The 12,442-nt window shown below is 55.8% G+C and overlaps 5 protein-coding genes across 5 annotated transcripts; 3 read left to right on the forward strand and 2 right to left on the reverse strand.

Moving 5' to 3' along the window:
* Positions 1-318: 318 nt before the first annotated feature.
* Positions 319-2,026, reverse strand: GMORB2_6094 (nucleolin; the record flags this gene model as incomplete). Its single annotated transcript, XM_035468064.1, has 3 exons — positions 319-694; positions 774-1,387; positions 1,454-2,026. The coding sequence occupies 3 exons, from the start codon at positions 2,024-2,026 to the stop codon at positions 319-321; spliced, it is 1,563 nt and encodes a 520-aa protein (XP_035322045.1).
* A 1,195-nt stretch (positions 2,027-3,221) lies between these two features.
* GMORB2_6095 (to mitochondrial NADH-ubiquinone oxidoreductase 12 kDa subunit precursor) lies at positions 3,222-3,744 on the forward strand (the record flags this gene model as incomplete). Its single annotated transcript, XM_035468065.1, has 2 exons — positions 3,222-3,447; positions 3,578-3,744. 2 exons carry the CDS (start codon positions 3,222-3,224, stop codon positions 3,742-3,744), a joined length of 393 nt encoding a protein of 130 aa, XP_035322046.1.
* Positions 3,745-4,368: 624 nt separating this feature from the next.
* GMORB2_6096 (large subunit ribosomal protein L54) lies at positions 4,369-5,055 on the forward strand (the record flags this gene model as incomplete). Its single annotated transcript, XM_035468066.1, has 2 exons — positions 4,369-4,702; positions 4,799-5,055. The coding sequence occupies 2 exons, from the start codon at positions 4,369-4,371 to the stop codon at positions 5,053-5,055; spliced, it is 591 nt and encodes a 196-aa protein (XP_035322047.1).
* A 479-nt stretch (positions 5,056-5,534) lies between these two features.
* On the reverse strand, positions 5,535-7,467 carry GMORB2_6097 (WH2; the record flags this gene model as incomplete). Its single annotated transcript, XM_035468067.1, has 3 exons — positions 5,535-6,167; positions 6,245-6,595; positions 7,435-7,467. 3 exons carry the CDS (start codon positions 7,465-7,467, stop codon positions 5,535-5,537), a joined length of 1,017 nt encoding a protein of 338 aa, XP_035322048.1.
* A 237-nt stretch (positions 7,468-7,704) lies between these two features.
* On the forward strand, positions 7,705-11,049 carry GMORB2_6098 (uncharacterized protein; the record flags this gene model as incomplete). The annotated part of the gene is made up of 4 exons (XM_035468068.1): positions 7,705-8,933; positions 9,287-9,577; positions 9,961-10,040; positions 10,430-11,049. 4 exons carry the CDS (start codon positions 7,705-7,707, stop codon positions 11,047-11,049), a joined length of 2,220 nt encoding a protein of 739 aa, XP_035322049.1.
* Between the last annotated feature and the right edge of the window lie 1,393 nt (positions 11,050-12,442).

Consider the following 12,442-nt stretch of genomic DNA (forward strand, 5'->3'; position numbering starts at 1 on the left):
CCCCCCCCCCCCCCCCCCCCCCCTCCTAAAGCCCACACGGATCAAAAAGCCCCAGGAGTGAAGTGCGTCATCTTTGAATCACTCAGACCACAAGCCCACGAGTTTCGGAACAAAAAAAAGCCCACAAGCCCTCAGGTTCACCGCGTCCTGTTCGGACAGACGGTATTCTCAGAAGCCCACATCTCAAAGCCACATCTGGAGAACAAGAGATGTGGTTTGGATCAAATGGTCCCGTCCGCTCTCAGAAAAAGAAGTCTTCGTGCCCACGAAATAACAAACAGAAGCCCACTGAAATGCCCTCGGAGTAACTCCCCACGCTTAGTCAAAAGAGATCTTGGTGCCCGAGAAGCCCGAGCCACCACCACGGCCACCGCCGAAGCCACCGCGGCCTCCGCCGCGACCACCTCCACGGCCACCGAAGCCGCCACCACCACCACCACCGCGGCCGCCGAAGCCACCACCACCGCCGCGGCCACCGAAGCCACCACGACCTCCACCACGGCCACCACCGCGGCCGCCGCCGAAGCCGCCGCCGCCGTTCTGGGGAGGACGCTGTCCGGCAAAGTCCAGACGGACATTGCGAGAGAAGCGACCGTTGCCGATAGGAGCACCGCTCTTGGCTTCGAAAGCAGACTTGGCATCCTCGATGGAGCCGAAGCTGACGTAGCCGAAGCCCTTGAGGTTACCGGAGTCGCTGTGATGATTTGTTAGTCTTCTCTTGTTCGTCAGGTATCACGTACGGGGGAACGAATGGTTCGATAGGAGTTACATACGGGTCAGTAGGCAGGCGCACGCTGACGACCTCGGCGACGTCACTGAAGAAGGCGCTGACGGTCTCCTGGTCAACGTCGAAGGGCAGGTTGCCGACAAAGAGGGTGTCGGACTCGGGGCTGACGGTGTCGCCGTGCTTCTGGGCGCGGTCTTGGGCCCTAGCCTGGGGGTTGGCGTCGGTGGGGCGGGGAGCAGCATAGTCGAGGTTCAGGGCACGGTTGTCGAGGAGCTCGCCGTTCATGGCCTCGAAAGCCTTGGTGGCGGCCTCGGGGGTGGCAAAGTCAACGTAGCCGAAGCCTTTGCTGCGGCCGCTGTTGCGGTCGCTGACGACGCGGGCGCTAGTCAGGCCCTCGAACTTCTTGAAGGCCTCGTAGAGGGCGTCGTCATCAACGTTCCAGCTCAGGCTGCCAGCGAACAGAGTAGAGGCGACGGGCTTCTCGGAGTCCGTCTTGGTCTTCTTGGAGCTGTCGTCGATCTCCTCGTCAGCCTTGCGCTTCTTGGAGGGAGCCTCGGCCTCGACCTTGGTCTCGGTCTCCTCAGAGTCGGAAGCATCAGAGTCGCTGTCCGAGTCGCTGCCCGACTTAGAGTCATCGGAGTCAGAGTCAGACGAATCGTCCTGCGGGGAAAAAGGGTTAGTTCAATTTGAGTTTCCAGTCGCAGTGAGATGAACGGCATGACGAACCTTGGTCTCCTCCTTGGCAGCAGCCTTGGCCTTGGCGGGCTTCTCCTCCTCCTCGCTGCTCTCCTCATCAGAATCAGAGTCGGAGTCGGAAGACTCAGCCTTGGCGGCCTTAGCCTTGCCGTTGGCCTTGCCGTTGGCCTTGGCAGTCTCCTTCTTCTCCTCTTCAGAGTCAGAGTCCGACTCGGAGTCGTCAGAGGCCTCGGAGTCAGAGTCAGAGTCAGAATCAGAGTCAGAAGACTCAGCCTTGGCGGCTTTGGTAGTCTTGGCCTTGCCGTTGGTGGCAGGCTTCTTCTCAGTCTTCTTGACCTCAACCTCAGACTCAGAGTCCGAAGAGTCGGAGCCGCTCTCCTCCTCGTCCGAGTCAGAGTCTGACTCGGACGAAGACTCAGGCTCGGGGGCCTTCTTCTTGGACTTCTTCTCGTCCTTCTTGGAGACCTTCTTGGAAACCTCCTTGGCGATGTCCTTAGACTTGGACTTGACAGTCTGCGAAGGCTTGGTGACGCCACCAGCCTTGACGGTGGTGAGAGCGTCGACAGACTTCTTGCTGTCCTTGGTGGTCTTTGTCTTGCCCATTATGTCTTTGATGTAGAGGGAATTAGGATAGACGAAGAAGAAAAGGGGAAGAAGATTCTGATAACTTTGTGTAGAATTCAGAATATTCTGATGGTATAGATGAGAGAGAAGAGAACTTTTTCGCAGCGGGAGGTGGGTAGGTTTTATGGCGGGTGGTTGGGGGGACCCTTTGAATTTTTTTTTCTGCCTTCGAACTTTTTTTTTTTTGTGTGGGTCCCCCTAGGGCGGTGTGGTGTACCACCAATCATGATGAAGAGGTACGTACCGCAATTGAGAATTTACGCCTGATCAATTGGGACGCGATATTTGTGATGAAGTATGGAGTATTATATGCACAGAGCATGTAGTCCGTAGTTCAAGCCGAATATGAGCTAACTCGATGCGACATATCTACTAGAGCTAGCACTACAGCACAGTAGTAACTACATAGCGCATCTAAGTGCAGTCCCAGGCCGCTGGTTTTCGTGACAGTAATGGTGGTATCCCATTCATAGAGTCAAGACCCATAGTACTGGAACCAAACATGTAGACCCCCCAGTCAAGGCGATTCCAACCCGATCGTTTCGGGGAGATATCATGTTGGCCTCAACAGTCTGTGGGGTTGAAAGTTCGTGCCCGCTGCGCAGCGTCGCAGCACGTGCTTCAGTGTACTGTACCGATGTGCTGCCCTGATCGGCCACGGCTAAAATTGAATCAGCTTATACCATTGCCAACGAAGAGACCATCGAGACGTCTACGAGATGCGAGAACACCCCGAGAGGTATAGGTAGACTCCCAACACACTTACGCATTCCATGGCAGTGATAAATTAGACGAACAGAGTATCGTCTGCGATATACGTGCTGGTATGACAAGCGAGTAGCCTTGAGAGTATATATACTTGCAGGTAATTGTGTGCTTACCCGGTCCTACTTATATACTATAGTGCCTCCATCGCGTGTGTGTGTGTGTGTACCTTGACAGAACGAAGTTGGAGTACATGAGTGAATGGCCTGGGCCGGGGTAACGCACGTGATCTGTGATTGGGGAAACAGAAAGCGGGATCCCCGACTGCAACACGCGCAGTACCTGTACCGAAACTGACCACATAATAATTCTCCTTCTCCATCTTGGACGATACCCCTTCCATAAAAAAGAACAAAACACCCCGTCGCATATTTTGGTGGTAGCTCCCAGCCAGACCAATTCCATCACCATGCCTACCGCCGAGTCCGAGAGCTTCAAGAGCATGAAGCCCACTGTGGCCCCGACTTTCAATGGAGTGGCCTACGACGACATGAAGGCCTTCAAGGCTGCCGAGGACTCCATCATTCGCGAGCAGTGGGTCGGTGCCATGATGACCCGTCTCGTCGGCGAGGAGCTGGGCAAGTGCTACAACCGTGAAGGTGTCAACCACCTTGAGAACTGCGGACACCTTCGAGGTAAGAGGGAAAAGAGCGAAACCCAACCACCCATCCCCCAGTCCCCTCAACATGGTACGATAAATAGCACAGCAATGGATGGATTTCAGCTGACACCAGATATCATTTTGTGTCTGAAAAAAAAAAATAGAACGATACCTTCAGCTTCTCGAATCCAACAAGATCAAGGGAACCAAGTTCCAGCAGCAAAACTACATCACCAAGCGCGACGAGGAGATTGACCTCGAGGCCAAGGTCCACCCCAGCAACAGGATTGCCCTTCTCAAGCAGGATCCCCGAGCCGCCCGACCCCAGTAAGGAACTGAGGGGGAGGGGGGGAGAAGAGGAGGGAAGAAGGCTGCATGATTTGAACCCGCCATTTGCCTTTTATGTATGTGTGTGCTCGTTCATATTTTTTCTTCTTCTTTTTGAGAGAAAAAAAGCAGCAGGAAAATATCGCCTTTGGGGGACGACGGAGATGTACATATTGAGTAGATCTATGGGCAAGTTTGTTGGCAGGCGGGAAGAAGGTGATGCTCTCTCTCCTGTAGTTGTTTGAGCGTGTAACATCATCAAGCAACAATGAAATCAGCAGCACGATGCGAGATTCACCCTCGCACAAATAAACATGTATCTCTCTTGTTCTCCCTCACTTCCGTCCCCCGCCGATTGCCCGTCAATTCCCCCACACTTTCTGGGGGAGGAGCCCAGAGCCCGCTGTCCCGGTCCGACTGGCAAATTGGCGCGAAGGCTGACGCTGTCCCATCCCCAACGCCTTGATTGGTCCGAGCGGGTCGGAACCCGCAGAGCTCCAAAATTTCAAAAATCGCGGTAGTAATTACTCGTCGTACCTTGAGACTCCCTCTCCTCTCTCTCTCTCTCTCTCCCCGAATCAGTGTTTCGTTCAAGACCACCACCGCCGCACGCGACACCATCTTCACCATGTTCTGCACACGGTGCTTCCGCGCCGCCCTACCGAGGGCCCAGGTGCCACTCGTACGAACCCTGTCGACATCTATGCCCCTGCGATCCGTCGCCGCGTCCAACCTCTCTACACCCGTGACAGCACCGGGAGAAGCAGCTACGACGACTGCGACGACGACAACCCCCCGCTCCTCCTGCCCCGAGGGTACCGTGATAACCGGTCTGAACTACTTAAAGGATGGTCAGGATCCTGTCGCCATGAAGGATGAGGATTATCCCGAGTGGCTGTGGGACTGTCTCTCCGTTATGAAGAGGTCCGATGCCGCAGATGATGAGGCCGGAGACGAGTTTTGTACGTTTAGCCTCCCACCTTTTGCCATCATTAACACCCCATCCCCCCCCCCAATAAAAGGAGCAAGAATGCTGATACACAATCCTTGTTGTCCAGCCAAATCAAAGAAGCAGCGTAAACTTGCTGGCAAGCGCAAGAGGGCCCACGATGCCAAACTCCTGGCCGAGGGCGACCTGGAGGCCCTGGAACCCAAGATCCCCATCCAGGAGCAGTCGATCAACCTCCCCGGTAACGAGAACGGCTCCGTCCAGGACAACATCGATGCCTCCCAGGCAAGGCAGGCCCTCAAGAGGGCCATGCGCATCGAGAGGAAGGCCAAGATCAAGGAGGCTAACTACCTCCAGTCCATGTAGGGGACTGGCTACTAGCGTTGGGAGACGGGAGCAGCGCTCCCTTGTATCATACTACGTATAACATATCGTGGGCGGATTTTCCTGTATCAACTAGACTAAGGGGGCAAAAATAAAGAATAAATGTACCAATGCTGCCATTGTACGTGTTCCTCTCCTCGGATGAGGATTCCTTTGTACATGCAACCTACTCACGTGTCAAGGCATACATATCCAGTAGTTTTTCTGAGTATTTTAAATCTAGCATACTATCTATCAATGATCTCGCTCCACGGACAAGTCCCGTGTGCTACACACCCTCCTGGGTTCCCTCGTACAAGAAATACACAAAATCTATCTAGAGCGCCTTCAAGTCAAGGGGCACGCTGCTCCCACGTCCAGCACGATACTGCTTAGGGCGGTGCGTCAGATCACGGGGCTTAGGGAACAGGTTCTCATCCTTGAAATTCCACCGCGAATCTGACACTATGATACGCTCACCGCTACCGCTGGACAGGGTCCCTCCGATACCAGGTGACGGTGAGCGGTTGCCCAGCGACATGGCCGAGTTCCTGGATCCTCCGTTGGAATTGAGAGTGAAGGAGCTGGGATCCAACATAGCCTGTCTGAGAGAACTGGCGCGTGTCCTTGTCGGTGTGCTTTCGGGAGGAGGAGGCGGCGAGCTGGCGTTTGGAGGGGGGGCGGGTGCAGATGGAGGAGGAGGCGGCGGTGCCGGTGGTGTAGAAGTCGCAGGGGATGGCGCCTGGCTTGCAGCTCGGACGGCCGCCTGGGCTGCCAGTGAGGGGGCGGAGCTCGACGCAGGCGGCGGCGGCGGAGGTGGCGGAGCGGCCGGAGCTGAGGATGGAGGAGGCGGAGGGGGAGCCATGGGAGTAGGAGCTGACGAGGCCGGCGGGGGAGGAGGCGGCGCCGGGGGTGCCGGTGCCGCCGAGGGGGGGGGAGGTGGCGATGTTGCCGTCAGTGCCGGAGAGGATGACGCCGAGAGACCAGAGGGCTTCCGAGGCGTAGGGACCGGAGGCTTCTTGGCGATGGGCGGCGGCGGCGGCTTCTTGTGGACCGTTGGGGGCCTCGGAGGGGGACTCGCCGGCCCCGGGAGCGCGGGCGGAGGAGCAGGCGGTCTGCCGGGGATGGCGGGTGCGGCGGCAGAAGGGGGCTTTGGAGCCGATCCGATCGGGGGTCTGGGAGCTGACGGAACAGGGGCACTGTTGTTCTCCGACTTGTACGACGAGTCGGCGTCAGCGCCCGTGTCGACGCCTCCCCTACTTTTCTTAAGCTTGGGCATGCCGCCGGCGAACAGGCCGCCTAGCTGGGGCGCCGCCTCTACGGGAGCTGCCGGAGCATCGCTAGCTGTCTTGGGTACGGACGGTGCTGAGCCGCCGGGAGGCTTGGGAGCGCCTCCCAGTCCCATGATGGGTACGGGAGGCGCACCACCGACAGGAGGACCAGCCGACGACGAGGACGACGAGGCAATCTGGGGAGCGGATCGGTCGTTGGTGACGGCCTTCTTAAGGGGCTTACCCTTGCTGATGTCGGACAGGAGAGCATTCTGGAAGCAAGATTGTCAGCTCTGCCATTGTTTTCGCCTAGGAGGAGGGTGTGTACGAGGTGACAGTACCCTGTTGGCAGTGGGAGGTGGTCGAGCAGGCAGACCTCCCGGCGGAGGAGGCGGAGGAGGAGGAGGACCACCAGCAGCCCCTGGCGGGGGTGGAGGGGGTGGCGGAGGGGGAGGCATGGCGTTCAGATCGTCCCTCTGGCTAGTATCGGATGTCTATTGAGGTGCTTTGTTGTTTTGTTTGGTACAGATGTTGGGAGAGAGACCTCAGAGTGCCATAGGGTTGTGGTCGCGCTTGCTGACGCCGTTGCAGTCCAAGTTAGGGAGAGAGAGGGTCGTCGCCAGCCAAGACGACGCAGGACAGAGATGTTGTAGGCTCCTGTCTCAGAGCTCTGTATGGGCGCTGTGTAAGTAATCAATTTCGAGAAAGAGGTGACGGTGCTGCATATGGTGTGTGAATGAGAGGAAAGAATGTGGGATTTTATGCGCAGAAAGGATGTTGTTGCTTTGAGAGGTTTCGAGGTTTCGTCATCTGGCAGAACAGAGATGACAGGCTTCTAGTTTTCAAGCGCTGATGCCCCGCTTTTCCCTGTCGCTGATAAGTCAGGCTCGGAGAATGGAAGAGAAGAGGCAGTGTCAGGGCAGAAATTACGAAAAATACGAAGAATAAGAACAAAGGGAAGGGAAGAAACCGACGGAAAAAATCAAATCAGGTATGACTAGTACCACTCGGACACTATAGCGTATTCTATTTACCTGTACTCCGTAGTAGTAGCAGCAGTAGTAGTAGTAGTAGTAGTACTGTTTCCTGATACGTTCCTGAGCTCCATGACCTTGGGCACAACGGGCCACAGCCATATGGCCATTGCCGATTACCCCGGGCAGTGTTCCCCAGCATGGGCTGCACAGTAATTGTGTCACTCCTACAGGCTCCAGGCCCACAGCACCCAAATCGTCCCCAATTGCTTCCTCTTTCCCCATCCTCATCCTCGGCACTCGTCGGAGCGGCAGCGTCAATTGAATCGAGAGTTGCAAGGCTCTGTATCGCATGGCCTGCGGATCTTTACTGTCAAAGGAACATACAAATCATAGACAGCGTCACAATGCGACGAGCCACTCCCCGCCAACTCGGCTCGGTCTGCCAGCTCTGTTCAACGACACCGGCAACAACCCTTGGAGCCGGTGCCCGTCGCGTCTCGTCACGGCTTGACTTCCCTCGTCAGGCTGCGTCCATCAGACTATCTGGAGCAAGATGGATGGCGTCGGCTGCTTCCCCTAGCAATAACACGGCTGCCTCAGCTGTGCCTGCCCGGATAGTAGCACCAGTAGTGCCTGCTACCAAAGGAACCCGACCGATCGCGAACCCCGCCCAGCTGGCGAGCAAGGCCGAGCAAGGACTCAAAGCTTTCGTCACCGCTGTCAGAGACGGACCGAACAAGCAGGCGGCCAAGTCGGCTCTGGAGTCGTGCCTGCAGTACGCGAGTACACTGCACCCGCAACTTCGGCGGGCCAACAGTGCAGCCAAAGCGTCTGCATCGCGACTGGCCATGCTGGGAGGCGAACGCAGCGGGACCACCTTTGACGTGGATACAGACCTGGGCGTGGCGAGCAGCAAGATCTCGCAGGCAGCGTACAGCGTCATCTCCCACCCCAATGTTGAGATGACACCCGACATGCTAGAGCTGTACGTGCACACGCAGGCACAGCTGGGGCGGGCCGAGACGCTTCCAGCCGTGCTAGAAATGTACGCGCACAAGGCCAAGCCCGTCGTCAAAGACGGCGGTGTGGTGCAGTATGTGGCGCAGAATCCCGACGCCGCCGCCAAGGCCGTCGAGAAGGACGTGGCCGACCTGGCCCTGCAGACGGCTATCGACGCCAAGAATCTCGACGCTGCGCTGGGCATCACCGAGGCGGCCTTCTGCACCAAGGCATTCAAGCGCCAGAAGCTCATCAAGAGGGGCACCGCGCCCGCCATGACCCTAGCCGCCGTCCCCTTTGGCGTCCTGGGCCTGGGAACCATCTACGCTACCCACTGGCAAAACACCATGGATCTCACCACCGCCACGGCCATCGGCGTCGCCGGAATCTCGGGCTACGTCTTCGTCACTGGCTCCCTGGGTATCATCGCCAAGCTTAGCCACAAGTCTCAGATGAAGCGCGTCACCTGGCTTCCGGGAACGCCCCTGCGCTACCGGTGGATGCGCGAGGAGGAGCGGGAGGCCCTCGACAAGATTGCCTGCGCCTGGGGATTCAAGGAGTCATGGCGTCATGGGGAAGAGACGGGACCTGAGTGGGAAGGTCTCAGGGAGTACATGGGCTACCGCCAGATGCTGTTGGATCGTGTCGAGTTTATGGAAGGCATGAACTAGCAGCGGGTCCTATCTCCCTCTTTCTTGCCAGTACTACTTTCCCCTCTGGATTATGTGTAGAAATATCACAATGTACAGTACTCCTACTCAACATCTGCCCACCATTCTCTGCCATGCTGTCGTCATCACTCCCTGCTTCGATTTTTCAATGAGCTTTTTTCTTGTCGTCCGTTCATCTCTTGTCTACTGCTGCTGCATCACGTCCAGTATCTTCCTCCCCTTCGTCTATATTACCAACAACTGTGACATATTCTTCACCCCATCCTTGATAGGATCGACATCATACTTGCAATAAATTCCCCACAATGGATGGCAGTCGAGAACAATCGGACGGAGCAACCGAGGCCATCCCGGACGAACAGCGCCCTGGACCGGCGAGAGGATTTCGCTACGTTGACGGACAAGCCGTCGTCGGTTTATCCTGGGAAGACCAGACCTTTTACGAGGCATTCTCTAACGACCGTCGTCGCAAGCTCCGTCGCAAGACGGACTATCGTCTTCTACCCACCCTGTGTATCCTCTACTTATGTGCCCAGCTCGATCGCGGCAACATTGGCAATGCCAAGATTGAAGGTCTCCAAAAGGACACGAACATGACTGGATTGCAGTATAATACGGCTCTCGGGATTTTTTTCTGCCCCTATTGTCTTCTTGGTCAGTCCCTATCCCAGATATGCGGTCCATGATGCTTTCTTGACCGGTACTGATGCTTAAAGGTTGTGCTGCCAAAGAGGTTCCGAGCAACATGTTTTTAAAAAGACTCTCAAGGCCGTCTCGGTACATTTCTTTCCTCGTAATTTCTTGGGGAGTAGTTATGCTTTGCCATGCATTTGTCCGAAACTTTGCGCAGTTGATGGTTATGCGCCTTCTTCTCGGATGCTTTGAGTATGCCTTCCTTCCCCTTCCCCCTCGTCTTTTCTGCCCTGGCTGACGTTGCCATCATCACGACCAAAGATCTGGCTTCTTCCCCGCTGCTACATACATGTGCAGTCAGTGGTACCCACGTGAACACGTTGCCTTTCGCATGTCCCTCTTCATGGCATTCGCAGCAGCTTCGGGCACCTTTTCCGGTCTGTTGGCCGCTGCCATCGCCAAAATGGGTGGAAAAGGCGGGCTCGCGTCATGGAGCTAGATATTTCTCGTCGAGGGCTCCTCCACAATTGGACTGGGACTGATCAGTTTGTTCTCTCTCCTCGACTTACCCGGTCAGTCCACCAAGTGGCTCACATCAGACGAGATCCGGTACCTCGAAATCCAGAACCGCGCAAAAGGCGGCGGTTGGCACGCCGACGCCGGTCAGGAAAGGAGCCAGTGGGAGGAGCTCAAATCCATTCTGCTCGACTAGAGGTATTGGGCTTTTGGTGCGATGCTTCACAATGTCGCTGCCTGCGGTCTAGGTATGTGTATCATACGGCAGCCGCGACGGAGAAACGAGAGTCTGTTCTTGAACTGACTATAGCAGGCCTCAGGTTAGCTGTGCCCTCCATTATCAAGGGCCTTGGATTCACCAAAACCCGGTCTCAGCTCATCGGCTCCATCCCTTATATCTCTGGCGTCATTTCATCGCTCCTGGTCACGTTTGTATCCGGCCGTACAGCCAAGAAGTGGCACATTGTTGCTGGCTGCTGGGGGTGCATTGCCATGGGATTCACCATTGCCATCATTGTGGTCAATGTCGCCCAGAACAAGGCACCTGGTGTTGTTGCCGGTATGTCTTTCGTCACCAGTGGTGTCTTTCCCATGGCCCCCATCAGCGGGAGCTGGGCCTCCATGAACCTAGGAGACTCAACTCGTCGTGCCATCGGTATCGGCTTCATTATGGGCCTTGGAAGTCTTGGAGGCGTCACGGGATCCTTTATATACCGCGACAGCGACTCTCCGTATTTCCATCTTGGCTACGGTCTCTCCTTGGGCCTCGCCATTGTTGGTCTGGTTATCACGACAGTGCTTGCCCTATCGTACTCTGTTACGAACAGGAAGAAGCGCAGAACTCTAGAGTCTGGAATACGAGGAAAACATACCGAGGGCGGACCTGCGGCTGTAGGAACGGAGTCGCCATTGTTCCTATACACGCTTTAGGGCGTTGATCATGGTGGTGGCGGTGGTGGTAGTGATGACGGGCGACGACGACGCTACGCCTCTGGAAGTCATCCTTTTATCGAAAAACGATGAAGCATGTATCCATGGCCGCACTTTTCCATTCTCATAAACGACACGCATCTGCGTCGTCTTGACAACAGTTCCCATGTTGCTGTTTACTTCTACATCCAGGGGCATCTCTTCCAGATGAGGTATTCGCTACTGCCTATACGGGACCGGGCGTCAGCAACATGGCTAACAGTTCTGCGGTGGCTTAGTCCTTGGTAGGGGTGCCAGATGAATTCCTAGTCGCTGTCAATGCTTGCCCCCCCCCCCCCCCCCTTTTGAGTCCCCAGTGTGGTGCATTGTTGAAAGCGGGCGAAGTACTTGTGGTGGAGGGTCTCAAACTGGGCAAGGCAGAAAAGGACAGCCAGGAGAGTGGCAAGAGGCATATGGGGAGACAGGCATATACTATAGTAACATTATCCTCCATGGTAGTCCACATGGACGATGCTATGTCATCTAACTCATCATCACTAGTCGGTCATGATGTAGAGGACATGACGGAGCAGGGAGGGCAAGCATATTGTATCAACAGCTTTTGTCGAGAAATTAAGAGTTGCAGCAACAGAGAATGGACATCATGGTGACGCTGTGAGCGACGCGCGGTTAGTAGATGGGGGTCGCATGGGTGGTAGGAGGATGAGGACATCGATAGCGATGGAAAGGCCAGTTTTGGTGTGCCAATTCAGGCTGAGGCTAAAAGGTTTTCACAGCATAGAGAATGTACGAGTAGATGCAGACAAAGGTCTGTAAACAAAGTTGGGGAAGGTGCGTCGAAACAGCGCCTTCCTGGTCAGACCGGTCTTCCCTGCCACGTGGGCGGGTCTTTCCTTCCTTTTCATACTTTTCCTTTCCCCCGCTTGATCCTCAACAGCTCGTACTCGGAAAAAAACACTTACAGACTCGCCGTCCTCTCTGGATAAGAAGACATCGACCTCTACATCTGACGTCTAACAGTGTAGACTTTGATCATCGGCAGCAACATCCAAATGGATCGGGCTCGATTGGACCCAGGATCTCCTCCATGAGAACCCATCGTCCACACGGACCAGCTCCACCACAGCGGACAACGGCCCGTCCGTCCCCACGCCCCTGCAGCCCACCACCGACAACCAACAAACATGAACAGCTGCGAGACAGTTTACTGTTGGTCCTAGACCATGGCAGACAACAGACAGGCTCGTAGCTCGAGGGGGACGGATGCAAAAAGGCCATGTCAGCCTCGGACAGTACTTGGCGTGTCATGGTAGCAGCTGATTATAAGCTCTGAGCGGGAGAATGCATCTCGGTGTGTAGATCATTCTTTCTTCACTGCGACGCTCCTGTGAAC

This window comes from Geosmithia morbida, assembly GCF_012550715.1.
Source record: "Geosmithia morbida isolate 1262 chromosome Unknown scaffold_5, whole genome shotgun sequence".
NCBI lineage: Eukaryota > Fungi > Ascomycota > Sordariomycetes > Hypocreales > Bionectriaceae > Geosmithia > Geosmithia morbida.